We start from the raw sequence: 23171 nt of genomic DNA on the forward strand, positions 1-23171 counted from the left end.
AAACTCGCCACCAAATGAGGGGATGTGACTTGTGCATTGCGGTTTTTCCACAGCCACGGACAAACCAGCTTGTTTCCGTTACGGAAACTCGACGCCTTGCAACAGAACGGAAAACTTCCGGTATGTTGCGAGTACACTACAGAAAAAAGTTGTTCTGTTTTCTCAAGCTTCCGTTTTATTCCGCATTCATTTTATTAAGCTTTTACTGTACTTGCTCATGGTGTTGATAAAAACGTTTGGTGAATATAAATTATGTGCTAACTTATGATGTTTTTTCTTTCCATAAAGTAAAAAAATCAAGGGGCAATTTTGTTCAACACAGCTTGTGTTGTCCAGTAATGAGCAGGTGAGATTAGGTTCGATGCAGCCATTGTCATCCAGTAACAAGTGGGTGACTTTTGCACCGCTACCCTAAGTATCGAAAGGGTTAACAGACCAATTCAGACTCAATCACACGAACATTTCTTCAACTAAAGAATGAGGGCATACTGAACCCTAACAGATAAAAAGGCATTACAGAGTTGTGGTGCATAAGCTAACCAGTGCTCATAAAACCACAGTGCATTTAGTTTTTTTTTCTTTCGTAGAGTACCACTGAAACTAAACAGAAAATTGTGTAAATTTGATTTTTCTTCCTCATGTGGTATGTTAAGGCACTGTATTATTGGCTGAGAGGTTGCAAGCCCTAATCCTACCTCATCATGCATTAAAAAAATGCACACTGACATCTTCATTACAGTATAGCCTTTTACAACATCACCAATATAGGTAACAGATTAACCATTTCTAAAATACTTTGCATCATGAATATTAACTGCCAAACAGTATTCTTGCAACTGAGATCATACAGGGTAAGGCAAGCCACCTAAATCTGTACAGTGTGATTCCCTAAGTCTGAAACTGTACTATTACCATCAGTTATATGTAAACACACCCACCTAACTAGGATTTCCTTTTATCATTAACTGTGTCAAACCTTAAAATTATCATCACACAATCTTGGTTTTGATGGTTCAGATGTGCAAACACAGCAATAAAAAATTATTATTATTATTTTTTTTAATGAGAACAGAATCACAGAACAAAAAAAATATGGAATCAATCTTATTCACGTGAGTCCAGCTTGAGTCAGCTTGGGTTACTGTAGATTCCTATGGCATTTTTTTTCAATGTAAGTGATACTGGAAGCTAAACCAGGAGTTTTTGGCGATAAATATATTCTTCAACAAAATTTTTTCATTAAACTGACTCGCAGAATTCTTTTGGGAAACTGGAATTCTTGAAAATCTGGAATTCAGGTTTTGGAGACTGCACTGTACTGTTGTTTTATCTGTGAAACTTATTAATAGTACTGTATTTTGCTACTTTAATTTGGTACGAGCGATACCGTAACATAACATGCAAAGTAACCTCTTACACTACATAAATGGCAGTTAAAAATTTGGGGCTTGCATACACCTGTGTCTCTTTGTTATGATTACAACCATACAGTTCTGAGAGCTAGGTAACACTCCTGATTTTGCATTTAAAGCTTTTGCATGATTGTCATTTTGGAGGCCAAAATCTAGGTACAGCAGTCTCAATTTGAGCTGTTAATGTATCTAGGAATTTTACCAAGCAAAGTGAAACGCACAAATCATGCCACTGAAACCCATGTTATATGGCCAATTGGTATGGCGAAATCCCAAAAATTTTCCCAAGGTCCCCCTTTGGCACTCTTTAAAAAAAATTTTATCCCTTCTTGCTCATACCTAAGATCCAATGCAGTACACATGCAACCTCTCAGAACACTGCTGGGTAAAAAAAAAAAAAAAAAACAGAGTATTCAAAATTGTAAATAACTGGAGATCATTTCTCATGACAAAGAATAGAGCGATGTTTAGGTGTCTGGGAAGGGGGAACCTTCAGATGATGATTTATCTCCCTAGAGGTTAGTTCAACATAAAGTAACAAAAAACTTAGGAAGAAAAAGTACATAGTGAATGGTGGCAATGAAGTGAGATACATGACAGGCAGGTTGTGAGCAATGTGTAAGTATGTGTGTGTATGTATGTGGCCAGATGATCAAGTGCAAACAGATCATGTCACATACCATAATTTTAGCTGTGTTGACTTATGACCATTTGTTTCAGCAAAAAACACAGTTGAAAGAAAAGTACATAGCATGGTGGTGATGAGATAATAAAGATGAGAGGCAGGCAGCAAATGGTGTGTGTGTGCTTGTGTGCGTGTGCTGATTGAGTGTAAACAGACCATTTTTTTTTTTTCTAAGTGGGGTGAGTGCATGGTCTGATAGTGGAATTTGGGGGGATGGCCACAGATGGAAGCTGACTTTTGGAATTTTCTTGCACAAACTTTTTTTTTTTTTTTTTCATTTACTGGGGAGAGTCAGGGTTTATCTTTCAGCAGAAAATGAGTTTAGCACAAATTGGGCCCACATAAATTGACGGTCTACAGTACTGAATGCCTGGGATTAAGGAGTTTGGCTACATGCTGAAATTAACTATGCAATACTACGCTGACACAGGATGATAGATCTTTGATTTGGGCTGCATAGATTTAAACAGTTCTTGAAGCCACTTCTAGACCCCATTCTGAAGGCTGAACTCCACCACACCCTAGACAGTCATGTAACCTGCACTTCCAAACCTGTAAAAGAATGTCACAAGCAAAGGAGGCATCATAACCATAAAAAGGTCATAGCCAGTGTAACACTATGACTCTCTCAGTAAAGGCTGAAGAATTTTATACTTTACAAAGACTCGTATACCACCATACTAAACGTCACAACCACTAATCACAGTTACTGTTGTCTGGAAAACATCAACCTTGAGAATGGGAGACTAAGTTACTTCAGAGCCTAGCGAGTTTGACCTCAGTAATATCAGCGCCAAGAATGAATCACTGACTAGTCAGTAGTGTACACTATAACCTTGAAACGAAGTCTAGCAGCTGCATTTTTAAAACTAAAGGAGCCAAAAGGTATGCAAGCCCCCAATTTTTGAGATTTGACAGTCACTTGTGCACACATGATGTAAGTGAAGCATGTTTGCCATTGCTATCCCTCTAGTGAATGTATTTTCGAATGTAAGGTAACTACATCATCATTGTTCATTAAGTGACAGTACAAATTTGGGGGCTTGTAGACACCTTTGCCTTTTCACTTATAAGAAAACCATGATAAGTAATGAGAGGTTCCTCAGTTTGGCTTTGAGAATATTAAAGCTTAGCATCTCCAGGTAGTCAGAAGCGGATGATCATTGTGTTGTCATTGCCTTTCTCACTGGTGTACCCAAGGGCAGAGTAGAAGGGCTTCATGTCATCTTTGCAATCCAAACCCAGTTTGTAGCACCCCACTTGTTTAGCAAGCAGGTTGATGGTTGTTACAATCCTGTGGGAGTGCATAAAATTAGGGCAAGAATCATATATGTAATGTAGGCCTATCCCATTATCGTAATAATCATGACTTGTTGTTGCCCTCAATGCCACTGATAATCATCACTGCTGTCACCACTGCCATTACACTAATTATGAGTCTACTGTAGTCAATGCCAACACCATCACCATCATCACCATCCAAATATAGATTTTATAATCTTGTCAGGTACAAAACATCATCAGAACAAAAATATCAACAATAAATCCAATACCTGTACCATATATATATCTTATTTTTGAGGTGAGGGCATATGATGCATGATTACCATAAGTGCAGATAACCAGTAATCCCCTGGTAGCATTAGGTGATTGAAAACACTCCCATCACCCCTTGCAGATGAAAACATATGCACATAAGGCATTTTAGTAGCCATTAACCTTAACAAGACAGTGACTTTTCTTGTAGTTAGTTTTTTTTTTTTTTTTCCTGACAACTTCCTTCAGCTCAAAAAAGACTTTTCACTGAAGGACTTAACTGTTATTGTTTATCCCAAGTCTGTCTGGTTATGCACACCATTAGCCCCAGATAAACAACTGCCCCTGTGGGGTTATCCCACTGGTTCACTATACCATTGATGCTATGTGTGCATCTTGCTATAATGTGGCATGTGCTGTGCAGAGTTCCTTTATGTGTGTTATGTTGTGTGGACCTATTCTACAAGCAGGGCACATGTTGTCTGTGATTCCACCCAACCCAAATTTCCACAATACTTTAATACTCACAGTTTCCCCAGTTGTCTGCCTCGGTAATCATCACTAACAACCACGTCTTCGAGCCGCCCACGCTAAAAGACAAAAAAATATTTAAGAAAAAAAAAAAGTCATATGGGTAAAGAAAAAAGAATTATATGGTTTGTGACATGAAGCCGGAGCTTCTGAAGGTTCCGGTGTGTTGGACTCATTTAACTTGATGTAGTATTGACACTTGTGCTTTTGTTTCCATGATCTGGTATCTAAAACCTACCCAGTAACAACCTAAAGTATAAGTTAAAAATATGATGATAATTATGATTGTGACAATTATGATGATGATGATTAGTTCTTGGGTGACAGGAGGAGGGTAAGGAAGATGGATAATAAAGATAAATGAGGTGAATTTTGAAGTAGAATCTTTCAAGACTGAATTTAAAAGCACAAATATTCTGGAAGCAGTATGAGGCAAATATATTGATCTTAGAAGTACAGTTATATATCTCTTCATGATGAAGATATACTGCATGTGTTACTGTTGTTCCCACCAGACAATTTTTATTATATTCTGGAAGCAGTAAGAGGCACATATATTGATCTTAGAAGTACAGTTATATATCCCTTCATGATGAAGATATACTTCATGTGTTACTGTTGTTCCCACCAGACAATTTTATTAAGTTCTGGAGAGACGTTTCGAACTAGAGGAGATCAATATAGTCTCCATTATGCCCTCACTGCTAGAGTTCTGTCCTGAGCTGTATAAAATCATCTGATGTTAGAACAAGTTAAATGAAAAAAAATACATCATTTAACTGAAGGGGTTAATAGCAAGTAAAAAAAAAGTGACATAAGAGGAAGACTTCCTGTACAGTACTTGCCATACCCACCATTTGTCCAACACAGCACTGAGATCAGTGCACCACAGTAAATGAGCACCAGGGCACAGAACACCAGCATGTAGTACACCCACATTTGCACCACACTCATTATTCCATATCTCACATCATCAGGTAATCTCATCTCTTTAATTTACGTTGTCTGCCTTTCAATAACTTACAGTGTTCAGTTCAAATACAGGTTCTGTATCTACATGCAGTATTACAGTTTACTGTTATAGTAATAATCTGTTATACATTACACAGTGGCTCAATATTTTCATCACTTTTCTCACCAGTTTATCTTTGCATATTTGATTATTTGACACTTTACTAATCTTTTGCATTTTATTCCTATTTCATAATTATTTTTCAAGTTTCTTAATTTATTGTTAATATTTCTGGGTGCATAAGAGAGGTAATGGTACCGGTATTAGAGGTAGACTGCGAGATAATGCTGATTGCATAAGAGATGTAGTGGTATTAGAGGTAGACTGCATGATAATGGTATTAGAGGTAGATTACAAGATAATGCTGATTTCATATGTGTGTGGTGTGTTGGGGGGAGCATGTAGAGACTGTTAGACATGAAAGGATTGATCTTGCTGGTGAGTCTCTTGAGCGTGTAGAAGAGTTTTGTTATTTGGGAGACATGTTATGTGCTGGAGGTGGGGCTGGAGATAGCTCTGTGGCTAAAGTGAGGAGTGGTTGGAAGAAGTTCAGGGAGCTGCTGCCTCTCCTGACACTGAGAGGGCTCTCCCTCTGTGCTATGGGATCTTTGTATGCAGCATGTGTTAAGAGTGTAATGCTGTATGGTAGTGAAACCTGGACAGTATAGGAAGAGGGTATTAATGGGCTCAAACATACAGAAATGACAATGATTAGGTGGATGTGCGGTGTGTCCTTGAGTGCAAAGCCTGGGGGGACTAGGTTTACGATGGAAGAGTTGAGAGGCAGGATAGGACTAGAGTGTATTGGTGTTGTGATGAAGAGAGGTAGATTGAATTGGTTTGGGCATGTGGAAAGGATGGGGGATGATAACTGGGTGCAGAATGTCTATCTATCTATCTATTGCCAGATGCCTTAATCCCATACAGCTTGGCCACAAACAAATCGCCTCCACATCGCCCTGTTCCCTGCTATTTCACTGCCTTGCTCCCAGCTCGCACCCCCCTCCCTCATATACCTCTCCACTCCATCCCTCCATCTCATCCTTGGCCTCCCCCTCCACCTCACTCACATACACTCTCCTCGTCAGTCTCTCACTCTCCATCCTCTCCACATGGCCAAACCACCTCAGTGTGTTTCTACTAACACTTCCTATCACATCCACAGCCACACCACAACGCTCCTTCACATCCTCATTTGTCAGTCTGTCTCTCCATGTGACTCCACGTACTCCTCTCAAATAACTCATTTCGACTGCTCTCACTCTTGCAGAAAGTGAGAAGTGTTAATGTTGGGGGTAGAGTTGCAAGAGGTAGACTGAAAAAGACCTGGGATAAGGTCGTTGAACATGACCTCAGGGATATGGAACTGAATAGGGAGGCTGCCAGGGATTGAGCAGCGTGGAGAGCCGCCATTAGATGACCAAGGCCGACGAGTGCAAGCAAGTTGGAGCCTTTAAAAACAAAACAAAATGAATTTCATCATAATTTCATTTTTCAGGTGCTTAAATCTGTCTACAGTCTACAATCAGTGTGTTCAATTCTGTTTCTGATTACATAGTCACATGTATGGTAGAGTATTTCATTTTTAAACCCAAACATGAAGGTGCAATAGGATTATATGCTTGTTCCAGTATGTCAGTCTCTCTCTCTCTCTCTCTCTCTCTCGTTAAAATTATGAAAAACTATTGGTTGGAATTGCACCAAATTTGGCATAATGATTTAAGACCATTAAATGAACAATTGATTCATTTCTGGACTAAAAAGATCATAGTTTGTGGGCCAAGGATATGGTAAACTCAAACATTTTTTTAAATCCAATTTTAATCAAACTTGGTGGAAGGTTTAAACTACAGTAAGGGGGTGAACTGATTCAGTTTTGAGAGGAAGCAGTCAGAGGTAAAGATCACTGGGCAGGGTCAAAGGTTTGGCCCTATAACTCAGACAGGTTTGACTCGATTTCAATCAAACTTGGTGGAAGGGTTTAAGGTGAGATGATGATGATATACTTCTATCTTGAGAGCAAAAGGACAAAAGTAGTCACAGAATAAGGCAAACTTAAGCCCTTTTCATTTATGTGAAACAAACTTTGTGAATGGGGTGAGGGTTAGGGAGGAATGAATTCTCTCTTATTTTGGAAGCAATCAGTCAAAGGTCATGAGCACAAGACAGGAACAATGGTTCAGCTTCAAGGTCCTTCTACATGATCAGGGGCACCTGTTGTATCTGAGCAAGTTGCTCATCAGTTCCAAAGCATGGTGATAAGCCAAACTATAAGCAGTTGATAAGAAGCAAAGGTGCTTCAATTCACCATAACTACAAATATTAAAAATAAAAAAAAAATCCAGTTCTGTTTTTTTCATTACATCTATCTATCTATCTATATACCTAGGCTGCTCCCCCCATGGAAAGGGAGGTAGCCAAGACAGGACGAGACACTCCCCATTTACTCATCCATTCAAACACATTCATTCGCATCTTAGCCCCAAACGGGAGAACGGACAGATCCTCACCGCACCACACCGCACAAGGGTCAACTGTGCAATACAATCAGTGACATCCGCAGCAGGGCCCGACAGCAGAGCTGGTTTACCCCTGCCACATCATAACAGACCCATCCCATATACATATGTTCATAGAAACCAAAGGTGCCCAGTGATCCTGTGGATGAGCCTTAAAACTGGTTGTGCTTTGTGAGTGCTTCTTCTTGCTGAAGCTATGGTTTTGAAAACACTTCAGAATGTGGTATTCATACTATCATTAGTCACTAAAACTGAATATTGTATCTGAATCTCTGTAGCACTTAACTCTAACCCATGAAAAGTACAGTACATGTGCCAAAAAACTGTAGGGGGAGGGGGAAGCCTTGCTTTTATTTTTTTACTCCTACATGAACCTTTGACCCAAATGCCCCAAAACAAGCATGATTGAACATATGTAGCCTAGATATTGTTATGCTAAATCATGATCGGCCTGGCCGAGCAGATCTAACAACTACAGATAAGCATCCAGTACTGTACAGTACCGTACACATACAGGGTATTGAACCAGCACCCCCTTGTAGCTGACACCACCTTACTAGGATCCTTTCCCACTGTAAGGTTATGTCAGCTCAGGTTGTCACCTGGGTATATGTCACACCTGCTTCACTCCCTCCAGGGTACACAGCACCATAATGTGTAGACCTGAATGGATCTAAATAACCTGAATGGGTTTAACCAAATCTGGATACATCTTAACTGATGTGAAGCGATTTGACTGAGGCTGAATAACTGTGAAAAGCCTCAATAGACCTCACTGAACCTTAATGGCCCTGAGTAGCTCTAAACTGATCTGACCCAAATGGGCCTAGTTGGACCAGAATGGACCTAAACTGACCTGACTGAGCCTGAATGAGCAAAAAAAATACTTTAATGGAACCAAATGACATAAATGGGGCTATCTAAACATAAATGGGCATAACTAAACCTAACTACTGAGCCTGACTGGCCCTGAACAGACCTGAACTGATCTGACAGACTGATTGAATACTAACTTGAATGGACCTAAATTACCTAAATGGGTCTTCCTTGTTCTGAATGAGCCTGACTGGATGTGGATTACCATAAACTGACATGAAATTATCTTACTAGGTCAACATGGATGTCACTGGATTGAATGGACCTGAAATAGCATATACCCTGAAGTATATATGAATATCCTGAATTTATTTAAGCCACTTGATTCTAAAGGACCTGAATCAATATCAAATGGCCAAAATGAATGTAAATGAACTTTGACTCTTTGCTGGCCTTAATAATCCAAACTAGACCTTAATGGGCCTGAACTAACAAAACAGACCTTGAATGCTTCGACTGAGTTTGTCCATGGCTGGTATAGTGATATGACATAACACAAAGTACTGTAATACATAATATTTGGAGTGGCCAAAACTGACCGCTTGACATTCATTCATCATCTAATCCTGTGTCACCCCATGAGATGCATAGGAGCCCAGGGCTAGGCAACTTGGTCCTAACATTTAGGATGAGAGGCATTACATGAGCAATAAACCCCAACCACGCCCTGGATATAAACCTGGACAGGCTCAATCTGATTGAAGTGCCTTAGGGATTAATCCCCGAGCTAGACCTCATTAGATCATATAGCCCTGCTAGGGTTACAGGAGAGCGCTACCCCTCCCAGCACAGCAGCCACCGGGCGGGGCGCGAACTCGCAACCACGATTACGAGCCTGACACCCTACCACTGAGCTACCACGCTCCCCCTGAAAGATGAGGGAAGGGATTTAATCCCCAAGCTAGGCAACTATGGCCATATAGCCCTGCTAGGTTACAGGAACGTGCTACCACTCCCGGCACAGCAGTCCCGGGCGAGGTTCAAACTCACGATCCCTCGATCACAAGCTCGACGCTCTGCCTCTGAGCCACCATGCCCCAGAAAGATATGGGAAGAATGAAGGAAAGAAAGAATTGGGAGTGTAATGCCACCGGTGGGCAGAAAGAAGTGGAAAGAATGAAGAAAATAAAGACAGAAGAGGAAGGAAGTTAGAGGGGATTGGGCAGACACCTGAGAGCTGCACTACAATGAATGAGTGGATCGTAAGCGCTCCCACCTACTACTGGACATTGGACAAATGAATTTAGATAACGCTCTACCAACCGGGTGCGCCGACTCCACCTATAAGATACTCCTTATCTCAAGGTAACTACTGTATAGTACATATGAAACATGGATAGTTAACTGCAGAATTGTGACTACAGGAAGTTATTGGGAAAGGACAATATATATATATATATATATATATATATATATATATATATATATATATATATATATATTTTAAGGAAGCGGCCAAGTCGCCCGCTTCATATGATTATCAACAAACTCTCCGAGACTCCGACTCCCGCCGCTCGCGTTGACGTTAACTTTACCAACCATCGCTCCGACTGGACGTGTCAGTGTATCAAACATACTCAAATATGCGCAAAAGAAAACTCAAAGCTATGGAAAATAGTGATTTAACCAAGCCATATCTATGTTTCGGTCCCTACAATCTAATTGTTTTACCTCCGTTAAGGAGGTTATGTCTTACCCCGCGTTGTTTGTTTGTCTGTTAGCAGGATTACTCAAAAAGTTATGAACGGATTTTGATGGAATTTTGTGGAAGGGTGGGCCAATGGCCAAGGAAGAAATTATTAAATTTGGAGGCGGATCCGGATCCGGATCCGAAGTATGCCGTACAATATCTTCAAAAGTTCTTAACGAACTTCAAAGAAATTTTGTGGAAAGGTGGGCCATGGACCAAGAGGAAAAATATATATATATAAATTTGAGGGCGGATCCGGATCCTTTTTAATGGCATTGCCATTGGCGGAGGTATGCGCTCTCTGGGTGCTAGCTTCTAGTTCGTTTTGGTATGTCTACCAAATTACTACATTCATATGCTTCCCCGTACCCTAGAGCGGTGTTCAGTAGAACAGCAGCCCGTGATGGGAGTTCCACCCAGTGAGTTTGGTGTTGTAGTCCATATTAATGTAGTAATTAGGTAGAAATGTTAATAAATACTAAGTTAGGTTAGGAGAGGTATCCGAATAATAAAGGTCCGAAACAGCACCAGGTAATCTCAGCACGGCTGTGATCTTAGCACGTGACACAGGGGAGGGGGGAAATACCTAAAATGAAGGTTTTAATTTTCATGCTAATTCGCTGTTATCAGTCTTTATTTCTTTTTTCAGAATATGAACTACTGATAATTACACATGCGAGCAACAGCACAAGAGTGTATTATTTTTTGGTTTGGAGAGAGAGAAACAATAAACCCTAAGTTTTGATCCGATCTGTGTCAAGTTTGGTGGAAGTGCTATGGGTCAGGCAAGGGTGAGGTGGTTCGATTTTCACAATGCGTGTAAGTTCAAAGTCACCGGCAAGGTCAGCTCAAACAGTTTCATCCAGTCTGAACCAAACCTGATGGAAAAGGTAAGTCAAACAAGGCTGAAGATTCGATTTTGATAACAATCGATCACAGGGCAAGTTCATGCTGATATCGTACTCCCAAAGTGCTCCCTTTTATTTTTTCACAATGAGGTGACCGCTCTTCCCTTTGCTCTAACTTTCACTTTTTGTGTGATATCCTCTGCTGCTCTGAACTCAAACACTCTTCAGTTTATTAGTTTTAACAAAATCCTTCATTCTTCAGGACATATTAGTTCGTGCGTTTGATTTACTCTGGTTCTGCATTCTTTTTTGTTTTTTAATCATGTTATCTCATCAGTTGCTTCTCTGATCGTAAATGAGGCAAGTCGCCTCCATTTCTCGTTTTGTTTAGCGTTGTTTCGCACTGCTGACGCGCACGTGTACTATCACATCGGAAAGTTTTCCACCTGGAAGTAAAACCACCTGGCGTCAGTCAGTCAGATGTCACGAAGTTTACTTCAAGGACAAATGGAGATAGCTGCTAATCCCTTCGCTACGAAAAGAAGTCTCCCCACAATGTGTTAATCCTCTGGCTGTAACCGTCGCGCACACTATTAGGCTAATATACATATATATATGGCACTAATTTTTCCACCTCATAATAACAGTAAAGGATGCTGTTTTCAGAGCACATGGCTTTTATACCGGGTGCAAACACAGCATTCAAACAACTGCTGCCACCCTCCACACACCTGCTACACACCTGTACCAGTGCTATCACCTGAACACTTGCTGCCTTCCAGTCTGGGTGAGAGCGAAGAGGGTGTGGTGCTTCGTGGCGTGATACATATATATATATATATATATATATATATATATATATATATATATATATATATATATATATATTGTGTGTGTGTGTGTGTGTCTTCACCCGGCCACGTACTGCATTGGCGGACACAAGGGGTGCTGTGGTTGAACCAGTGTCGCTTACTGTAAAGTATGCTTGCACCCAGTCGGCTTGCGCGGGCCGATTACACTTGGTTCACAGACTACACACACATCCAAAGCCACTCCAAAACTACACTTACAAGCACTTCTCACCCTACATACAATCTCTACTAGACAGCTAAGCCACTTGGTAGAGATACATTGGCTGTATCGTCCCCACTTCGGTCGGGATAGGCCGGTCCTGCAGTGGATACTCAAACGGCTGATGATGATGATATATATATATATATATATATATATATATATATATATATATATATATATATATATATATATATTTGGGGGGGGGATTACGGCAAGCAAAAACTTCCTTTTTCTTGTAAAAGGCTGATGAATTGTTTGTTCTGCCTTCAATTTGTTCTTGCTACTGCCAGAGGATTCTGTTAAGCTTTTTTTTTTTTTTTCCTGGAATCTGACAACTTCTTGCTTTCTTCAGCGTATTCGAGGCCCCTGGTACTGAAAAGGTGAAACTACCTTCATCAGTTCGTTTGATGGGCTACACTCATATTATCGGTTTAGTATTGCTACCTCCAGACAATTTTGTTCAGCATTGGAGAGGCCTCTGATAGTGAATGGTTTAAGTATAATCATCTTCATCAACTCTAACTATACCACAGGATTACATAGTTTTCTTATGTATTCTTGCTACCTGCAGCCGGTTTTGATCAACGCAGGAGGTCGACGGCGTCTTATATTCTCGTTAACTCGAGCCGATTTTGTTCACTGTTGAGAGGCCTCGGATCTCCAGTAAGCCTTTCAGTACCAGGACTTTTTAAAGGTCTATTATTACTACCGCCAGACAATTTCAATCAATATATGTATACTGCTTCGTAATGAAGGAGTTGAGGAATATTAGCAAATCAATGTACAGTATTCTGTTTTGTGTTGACTGGCAACCTCGTCAGAATTCAGATACAATAATATTCTTGTTATCACGGATTACGATCTCTCTCTCTCTCTCTCTCTCTCTCTCTCTCTCTCTCTCTCTCTCTCTCTCTCTCTCTGTCCAGGTAAACACACAGAGATCAGTGAAATGAACAAGCCACACACACACACACACATACACACGAACGTACGCAAATACTAACCTTAGCACAGCCTCTGATGAACTTCAGCTCACATGCGAGGGTGGCTGAAGCAACAATCTGTCCTTTGGTGGTGTCCTCTATCACAGTCACGTAATAGTGGCCTCCGCACCGTCGCATGGCATCGAACCTCTCTGCAACAGCAGTATTTTTGTTAGAAGGACAATGATAGTGGTGGTGGTGGTGGTGATGATGATATGGCCTATAACTGCTATCTCTACATGTTGAGTACGACGCTGTTACAGGATATTAACACTAGACTTATGCTAGTCACAAGGAAATATAAAGGAATGGCTGCAGAACAATATGTCTTCCACACTTGAGCTATGGGAAATTAGCAGAAAAATTACAACTATGACGTAGTACACCAATCATTTATATTAGTAAAGAACGCTAAGTTGCGAAGTCACGGAGCTGGTGGTGGTAATTTGCTTTCGGTAATGGTGCTATGATCATTCTCTCCAACAAAGAGAGTATGTTTTCACCCTCGTTTGTTTGTTTGTTAGCAGATTCCTCAAAAACTAAAGGAGAGACTCGGACCAAATTTGGTGGGTAGATAGCCCATATCCCAGGGAACAATCGATTAACTTCTGGGACCGATCCGGATCGTATAACAGATTCTGGATCCGGAAAACACTTTGTGAAACCCTAATCAATGAGAAACCCTAACCCATTACGATGAGTGGTTTGAAAATTACGCTGTCCTTGTCGGAGATGCGCTCCACTGAGTGTCCCTCTAGTTACCACTGAGGCTGTCTTTGCATGTACATTATTTCATTATTGTCAATTCCTGAAGAACTCGCTACCATACAGTGGTTACACTTTTTCTGTGGGGGGCTGGAATGGTATTGTCTGCCATAATAACAAGACAAACATATTTTGCGCTCAGTCCGCCTCCTCGCCTTCCCCCCACCCCTTCTCCCCACCATCACCACCGTTTTACTCTCTGACAAAGTTGACTTACCTTGTGTCCCTGTTCATCCAATAGTACTACCGATGTGTCGTATTCTAAAGAAAGACTGACGGAAAAAACTGACTGATCCTCGTGCAATCGACTCTCTCTCTCTCTCTCTCTCTCTCTCTCTCTCTCTCTCTCTCTATTGGCTGGCAATAAACCAATATTCAAAACTCAAAAATTCGGTGATCCATGGTTTCAGCTACTGTTCACGATGAATGCCATAGCTCTCTCTCTCTATACTGTATATATATCCATCCATCATCCAGTCCTATGCTGCCCTATGAGAAGCGTAGGAGCCCGGGGCTAGGGAAGTTGGTCCTGACATTTAAGATGACAGTGACCAGCCTCACTCATCCCTGAGTGGCATTACGTGAGCAATAAACCCCAATCATCCCTTGGATATAAACCTTTACCGGCTCAGTCCGATTGGAGCGCCGTAATTACCCACTAAACCACCAGGCGCCAAAATTTGGTTATATGGTTACCACCCAGTGTAGTAAATGGTTTCTTGGTGTACAGGAAACCATTTAGCTTGTCACTCAACGTACAGTCACCCACAGGCAAAAGTAATAGGAAAGAATGAAGGAATGAAAGACAGAAGAGGGGGTGCAAAGTCACCCGTAAGCAGAAGGACGAGGAAAGAATGAAGGAAAGACAGAAGAGTATAGAAGGAAAAAAGGATGGAGGAGAGGAAAGGGCAGACACCCCAGAGCAGCACTACATCGAGTGAGTGGATGGCGTGCGCCCCCACCTACCACACACACACACACACACACACACACACACATATATATATATATATATATATATATATATATATATATATATATATATATATATATATCCTTTATCGCGGAACGATTCTATCAAGTTTTGGAGATGCCTGGAACTAAATGAGTTACAAACAACCCTCCATGATCCATCCAGTATGAGTTCATCCTAAGGAATGCATCGAGTGTACGAAGGGGTTACTCATGCTGCAGTACTAATTCACCCTTACCTGTCGTATGAAGTCTCCCCTGGGCTGAATAAACTATCTAGCGGTAAGACGTATGTAACAGACAGGTGATTATTCAACCCTTTCAGTAAAGCGAGGTCTTTTTTTACTGTGTTCATGACTACATTCCCGTTTCAATCATGGATTTTATTCCACAGGCCCGTAGCTGGGGGGGAAGGGGTCGAGAGGATCGGACGAACCAAGGTCTACTGAGATACACTTTAACTAGACCTTGGGACGAACCCTCCACCTGCCTAAAGGTTCACTTTTTTACGCTTTTTTTTTTTCCCCTACATCCCTGTAAAAAGAATCATTCTTCGTTGTTCAGAAGTTTTGTGTTCCTTTTCAACGTCGCATATGCATACACCCAGATCCCCATAGCAAGCATGTGGCAAACCTTTGACTAGCCAGCTGCTATACAAGTCTAGATTCAGCAGAAAAGACCCCTTCCCCCCTCGAAAAGTCTGGCTACGGGCCTGTTCCAAACAAGATACCTCTGGTTGTGAAAAGGCTAGAAACTAGAAACTATCAGCGCCTCATGTGGGATGACGTCTTTTATATTCTATTACTGATATTGAAGAACTATTTGTTCAATTTCATCCCCTGTACAGTAGTCTATCTATCTATCTATTGCCAGACGCCACAATCCCGTTTGGGGTACCCACAAACAAATCGCTTCCACGTCGCCCTGTCCCCCGCCATTTCACTGCCCTGCTCCCAACTCACACCCCCCTCTCTCATACACCTCTCCACCCCATCCCAACATCTCATCCTCGGTCTCCCCCTCCCTCTTCTCCCCTCCACCTCACTCACATACACGCTCTTCGTCAGTCTTTCACCCTCCATCCTCTCCACATGACCAAACCACCTCAGTGTGTTCCTCATAACGCTTCCTATCACATCCACATCCACACCACAACGCTCCTTTATATCCTCATTCGTCAGCCTGTCTCTCCATGTGACTCCACAGGCTCCTCTTAAATAACTCATTTCCACTGCTCTCACTCTTGTATCCTTCCAACAACGTCCAAGCTTCACTTCCATACGTTAGAGTTGGTATCACAATAATGTCATGTAGTAACTTTTTTACTTCCATGCTCACTTCCCTGTTTCTTATCACTGCTTTCAAGGAACCAGCAACCTTTGTTCCCTGCTGTACCCTTTCAAGCACTTCACCCTCCAAACCTCCATCCTTACTCATCACACTACTCAGGTACTTAAACGTACTCACATTTTCCAATTCCTCACCATCCAACCTCGCTGTACATTCACTGACTTCACCTCTCTCAAAGACCATCACTTTACTCTTCTCTACATTCACCTTTAGATTCCGTTTCTTACACACTCTCCCAAACTCATCCACCAAGCCTTGCAGCTCCCCTTCGTCTTCACTCAACAACACAGTATCATCTCAAACAACAGTACAGGGGGTTTCCAAACACTATCCTCTCTCACCAGGGCCACTCCAACATCCACTACCCTACCTTGTACCTCTTTTATTACCCTATTCATGTACAGATTGAACAACCGTGGAGACATGACACATCCCTGTTTCAACCCAACCTTCAAAGAGAAAAATTTACTTAGTTCACCATCCACACGCACTGCAGCCTTAGCACCATTATACATACTCTTCACAGCATTCAACAACTTCCCATCTACTCCATATATTTTTAATACTTTCCACAATCCTTGTCTATCCACCCTGTCATATGCTTTCTCCAAATCCATGAAAGCCGCATACAACTTCTTTCCCTTCTCTAGAAACTTTTCCACTAAAGATCTAAGAATGAATATCTGATCTACACAACCTCTTCCCTTCCTAAAGCCTCCCTGTTCTTCTCCAACTAATTCCTCTGTTCTTTCTCTAACTCTGTCGATAAGTATCCTACCATACACTTTTCCTATTGTACTAAGAAGACATATGCCCCTATGATTACCACACACTTCTTTTTCCCCTTTTCCTTTATACAAGGGAATAATTATACCTGACTTCCAATCCTCCGGGACTCTACCTTCCTCCCAGGCCAATCTGCACATCTTCCACATCCATTCTACTACTATCTCTCCCCCATGCTTCAGCATTTCACCACACACTCCATCAATTCCTAGGGCTTTCCCCAATTTAACTTTCTTCATTGCTTCCACAACTTCTATCCTACTGATTTCTTCCTGTCTTCTCACCTCCCTCCTTCTCCCAGCCATTCCCCAGCCACTTATACTCGCATTACTTCCATCTTGTATGTTCAACAATTCCTTAAAGTGTTCTCTCCATCTGCTCACTTTTTCACCCTTCTCCACTAGTAATCTACCATTTTTATCTTTCACTCCCCTGCTAACCTCACTTCCACCCTGTCTTACTCTCTTCACCTCTTTCCAGAACATTTTCTTATAGTCCCTCCACTTTACACTCAAATTCCTTCCAAATTCCTCATCCACTCTCTTCTTACTCTCTCTTACTAATCTTTTCACCTCTTTCTTTCCACATATAACTCTCTCTTCCGCCTCTCAACTTCTTCCACGCCCCTATTTATCATCCATTCATTGTATGCTTTCTTCTTTTGTGCCACAGCCTGTCTCACCTCTTCAGTCCACCACGCTGTTCCTTGCACCCCCCTCCGTCTTCTCTTCCTCCCACACACCACATCACATGCTGCGCATATTTCTTCTGTAAATATCCTGCACACACCTTCCACGTCCCCCATCTGCTCCAATTCATATTTGCCCAATCGTTCCTCCACTTCTCTCTTATACTCTACCTTTTTCTCATCCTCTTGTAACCTTTCCACTCTCCTTGCAACTACTCCTTCCTCTCGTCTTTACCTTCTTCTATTTCTCCATCTTACTTGGATCCTAATTCTGGCCACCACCAAGTAGTGGTCAGAAAGTCCACTCCCCCAACCTCTATAAGCTCTTGCATCCATTACACATCTTCGCATCCTTTCATCCACACACACATAATCAGTCATTGCCTTCCTTTCATTCATTTCACCACCCACCCTTCTCATCACTCGCCATGTATACCTGTGGATCATTTTATGCCTGAAGAGGGTATTGGCTATCACCAACCCACTCCCAGCACAAATGTCCACTAACGCACTGCCATTCTCATCTATCTCAGCAGGCACACCCCACTCACCAACTATTCCATCCACCTTCACATTCCCTACTTTACCATTCATATCACTGATCAAAAACACTCTCTCATTCCTTCCAAACTTTTCCATGCACACTTCCACATTTGTCCAGAACTCTTCTCTCACTCTGTTAGCACGATCTTGCGTTGGCGCATACACACACACATTCGCCCACATTTGTATTCCAACTTTCGACCTTACCCACACAATCCTTGACCCAACTGATCCATACTGTCTTATGCTCTTCTTCCATCTTTTACTCATCTATACATACTCCTTTCGCCCTCTCATTTTCACCTACTCCTGCACATTTACCCCATCCATACTCCCATTCTCTCACACTTTCTCCTCTCCATTTTGTTTCAGTTATTCCATATGCATCCACTTTCGCACTCTCAAGCACCTGGACAATCTCTCTCTCTTTCACCTCATCATTCGTAACTCTTACATTCCATGTTGCCATTACCAAGTCCTTTGTCCGGTCCTGGGGCGTCATCGTTTGGTCAGTCCTTGTCCGAGGCTTCTTGTTTGTCTTTTTAGTTGTTTTCCGGGGAGGGGCACTAACCCTCCGCCAACCCTTTCAGTCGCCTTTTACGACAAGCAGGGATACTGGGGGAGTATTCTTGAAAAACCCAGCAGCCCAAGTAGTGATCGGATGAAAGCCGTCTTTCAAATTTAGTAAGTTACCCAGATCCTCCGAATGTTCGGTTTTCTTTCTTATGTAGGAAGCTTGGGATAAACTAAGACTTTTTGTACACACACACACACACACACACACACACACACACACACACACACACCTCGGAGGTCAATCTCACATAGCCTATGTTCGAACTGGAGGTCATGTGAGTCTCCATACCATAACTTGGGCTGCTGGGTCCAGGCGTTCGAGCGTGTATTGCCGGTGACCTCAAATGACCCAACCAGTGACCTCAAATGACCTCGGAGGTCAACCTCACATAGCCTATGTCCGAGCTGGAGGTCATGTGAGTCTCCACCCCACAAACTGGACTGCAGGGGTACCCGGCGTTGCCCGGACCAAAAAGGCGAACACGTTACCTGTGACTTCAAATGACCCAGATCTGAATTCTGACCCCCCTCAAACCATCCTTGGGTCACCCTGATTCAGAATATGTTATGGGTGTGAGGATCTCTGGACCTTGGTTTGGGCGAGACTGAAGGACAAACAACGTGCCTCTTTCATATATAGGAAGAAAATAGATATATGCTCTGTACGATATGTTTTTCTGCGGATTTCTTCCCTGTTTTATGTAACATTGTGTTTCCTTACTTTGCAGCTGTGCTCAATATGATCATTTTTGCGTCACTTAACCCTCTGCTCTCATGTACCTTTCCTGCTTGGCCTTCAGCAACAGGTTTCCCAGTGTAGGGGCTTGTACTGAATGATTAAAAAAAAAAAAAAAATCTGCGGAGAGGACGAATAAGTAGAAAAACAATGAGTTAGGTGAAGGGGGAGGGGGAGGTGAGTTGAACAGACCTCTCCGTCTGATGGCGGAGGACAGGACGAATCGTCTGTGGCCTGCCCTTCCGGAATTAGGGTGTCTGACTGTAGACAGGACAGAATATCTGCAGGGGTGACTGAGTTGTGGTAGGTATATGGCAAAGTGTTGTGCGCTGGTCGGCTGGACCGACACTGTTTCGAATTCTATTGCTGGTAAGAGCATCCAATCCTTTCATGCGTAAGAGACATTTTTAAGAGTAATGTGTTTTTTTAGTTAAATACAGTAGTTCCGCGATATAATATCAAGTTCTTAAGTCTCGGTCAGAACAGTAATTGTGATAATCTTAACATTACTGATGCCGTAGTCCGTATTAAGCATAGCTGTTGCTGTTGCTTATCCCCATTCTCTCTGACCGAGCAGTCTCGCTGGCTATAGGTCAGCAACTGCTTCTGTGGGGCCGTCCTACAAAAGCAGTACAGGTACAGTAAATACACCATATAGGGGACTGGCAGCCTATTGTAGTAAAGTGCCTTGCCATGGTCGGACTAGGGTCCTGCTCCACGGTAAGGTGCAGGGAAACATAAGGAGTCTGGCTCCCTAGTGGACGCGGAAGCTGCTTCACCAAGGGTGCACAGCGCCACATGTAGGCTCCTCTTCACCACCATTTAGCGTAGTAAAATCGTGTAGCTGAAATAAAGGATGAATTACGTAACTCGCAGCCAAATAAATGGCGTTTGTCCAAGGCTGATCCGCCACTTCCTCCGAGCAATACAGCTTGGGACCTTTAAGTAAGTTTGACCGTTGCAGTTTGTTTCTAAGGAAAGATTGCTACTCAGGAAAAAAATGTATTCATTGGGTAGACTTTTCTTTTCCCCGCCACATTAAAAATTTAGCCATCACTGTCAGGAAGTGTGAGTGAAGGCGATGATAAGGTGTTCAGTTTAATAAAGTGTTATCAAGGTATTAACGATAACGGCCTGGGATCTGCGTTAATCTGTTACGTCACAACCGCTGATATATGTCCAACGCAGGTGCTGTAAGGTGTGACAGGTGTTTTCAAGGGGATAAGACTGACCTTGAAATCTGTAAAAACTTTCATACATTTAACCCTTTCTGTGCAAATTACGTTCCTCCTATACTCTACCAGACGATTTTATTAACCTCTGGATAGATTTTTCGACCTGGATGAGGCACCACCAGAGGTCTGTTCTGAGTTGCATGTAATCCACTCGTAGAAAAAAAAAAAAAAAAAAGGACAAGGGGTTTTGATGTTCCGTCACACCCACAGATATGTGTGCGACTCAGGTGCTACAAGGTGTGACAGGTGTTTTCAAGGTTAATAAGGTTGCGCTCGGGAATAGCAATGAAATCTATAAAATCATCAGTTATTAAAGGACCGGTAATTACTCAAGAGGTAATAAAAATGGTAGCCTCTTAAATTTAATTATTCATAATTCTCACGATTGGGACAATTCTGGCATTTCATTCCAGCTAACGTATGATGATTTAATTCAGCCGAGTACCAGGGCCTGAGAGAGTTAATTACACGTTTGCACTGGATATCTAACAACTCAACATCACATGCAAAGCTCCCAACCAATTGAACCTTTGATCCTCTGTGTGGCTCACAGTGAATTGGGTGTGCTATCACAAAAGTTTGCCTACACATCTCTTCCAGCTGAGGCGATGGTAGGTGTTACATGGGATAATTTTATGTGATAGTAATATTTATGAAGCATACAACGATACAAAATAAGAAGGAAGGATGCTCTCTATCAAGTGGTTAGGAATGACGAATATGGATGACAAAACTAAACAGGCACTGTTGGCAAACTTTGCTTGAGGTAGTACAGTGCCTGAATGTAAACTTGACTGCTGAGGGTCGTATTGTGGAAAAGTCTGGGTGTTTTCCTTGTTAGCTTCAGTCGTCGCTTGAGAAAATCTTACAATTCTGAAATACTTAATATTTAATAATTTTCCATAAAACTGACGCAGCTAGGAGTTAGTCTATTTGCCATCAGGTAATATTATAATCCAGATGGAAACCCTAATCCGGTAAAGGTTCGGTCATTCTTACCCATAACACTACCATACACGTTGCTGTGAAAACAACTCGGATCATCAGATTAATAACCCGTTTTCTCTTGACCAAACTAGCAATTACTCTTGTGCAGTTTATTTTACATAATGCATCTGAATTTAAAAATATTTATATATACTGAACACATGTATTTTGCATCGGCAGTGTACAATATACTACTACACTTCACAACAGTACTACTATCTCTTGTAAATAATGCAATAACAAGAAAAATATGAAAAAGCTCACAGTACTGAAAAGCTTGGGGAAACTGAAACTCCTTCACTGTGAGGTGTTATCCAAAAGTGCCAGAAACAAGAATATAATTATGTTCTTGTACTGCAGGATAACAAACACAAATCCTATTATCAACTAGTGGGGCACTCACAGGAGCGCATCTCTCCGACAAGAGCAACGTAATTTCCAAAATACTCTTCATAATGGGTTAGGTTTTCTCATCACTGATTAGGGTTTCACAGAAAATGTTTTCCGGATCTAGAATCCGTAATACGATCAGGATCGGTCCCAAAAGATAACCGATTATTCCCTGGAATATGGACTATCAACCTACCAATTTGGCCCAAATCTCTCTTTTAATTTTTGAGTAAAACTGCCGACAGACAAACTAATCCGGATCGGTCCCAAAAGTTAATCGATTGTTCCCTGGGACATGGGCTATCTACCGACCAAATTTGGTCCAAATCTCTCTTTTAGTTTTTGAGTAATCCTACTAACAGACAAAGAAACTGATAACCAAATAGAAGTGAAAACATACTCTCCTTGTCAGAGAGAAATATTGCAATGCCACTGGTGTTAGTTAGGCTACAGCAGTTCTGTCGTCGCCAACATCATCACCATCATCGTCATCATCATCATCATCAACAACAGCTAGAGGGACACTCCTAGGAGCGCATATCTCCGACAAGGGAAACGTAATTTCCAGACCATGCCTCATAATGGGTTAGGTTTTCTCATCATTAATTAGGGTTTCGCAGAAAGTGTTTTTCGGATCCAGAATCTGTAATACGATCAGGATCGGTCCCAAATGTTAATCGATTGTTCCCTGATATATGGGCTATCTACCCAACAAAACTAGTCCAAATCTCTCCTGTATTTTAGTAATCCTGCTAGCAGACAAACTAACAAACATCGGTCCCAAAAGTTATTCGATGGTTCCTCGGGACATGGGCTATCTACCCACCAAATTTAGTCCAAATCTCTCTTTTAGTTTGAGTAATCCTTCAAACAGACAAAGAAACAAACAGGGGTGAAAACATACTCTCCTTGTCGGAGTTAACAATCAAACCGAAATTTCCACCCATAATATGAATCAAGAACCACTGTAGTATAAA

General features: G+C 41.7%; 1 protein-coding gene across 1 annotated transcript in view; it reads right to left on the bottom strand.

Annotated features, from left to right (window-relative positions):
* Window positions 1-3207: 3207 nt before the first annotated feature.
* Window positions 3208-23171, bottom strand: part of Gnpnat (glucosamine 6-phosphate N-acetyltransferase) — a 38455-nt gene continuing 18491 nt past the window's right edge. The window contains exons 4-6 of the mRNA XM_080278163.1: window positions 13188-13318; window positions 4162-4223; window positions 3208-3391 (exon numbers count right to left, since the gene is read on the bottom strand). Coding sequence (XP_080134289.1) covers window positions 3244-3391; window positions 4162-4223; window positions 13188-13318 — 341 coding nt within the window. The 3' untranslated portion in view covers window positions 3208-3243. The remainder of the gene's footprint in view (window positions 3392-4161; window positions 4224-13187; window positions 13319-23171) is intronic.

This window comes from Coenobita brevimanus, chromosome 72 (assembly GCF_032717465.1).
Source record: "Coenobita brevimanus isolate Jiangsu-jjx chromosome 72, ASM3271746v2, whole genome shotgun sequence".
In the NCBI taxonomy this organism is placed as follows: Eukaryota; Metazoa; Arthropoda; class Malacostraca; order Decapoda; family Coenobitidae; genus Coenobita; species Coenobita brevimanus.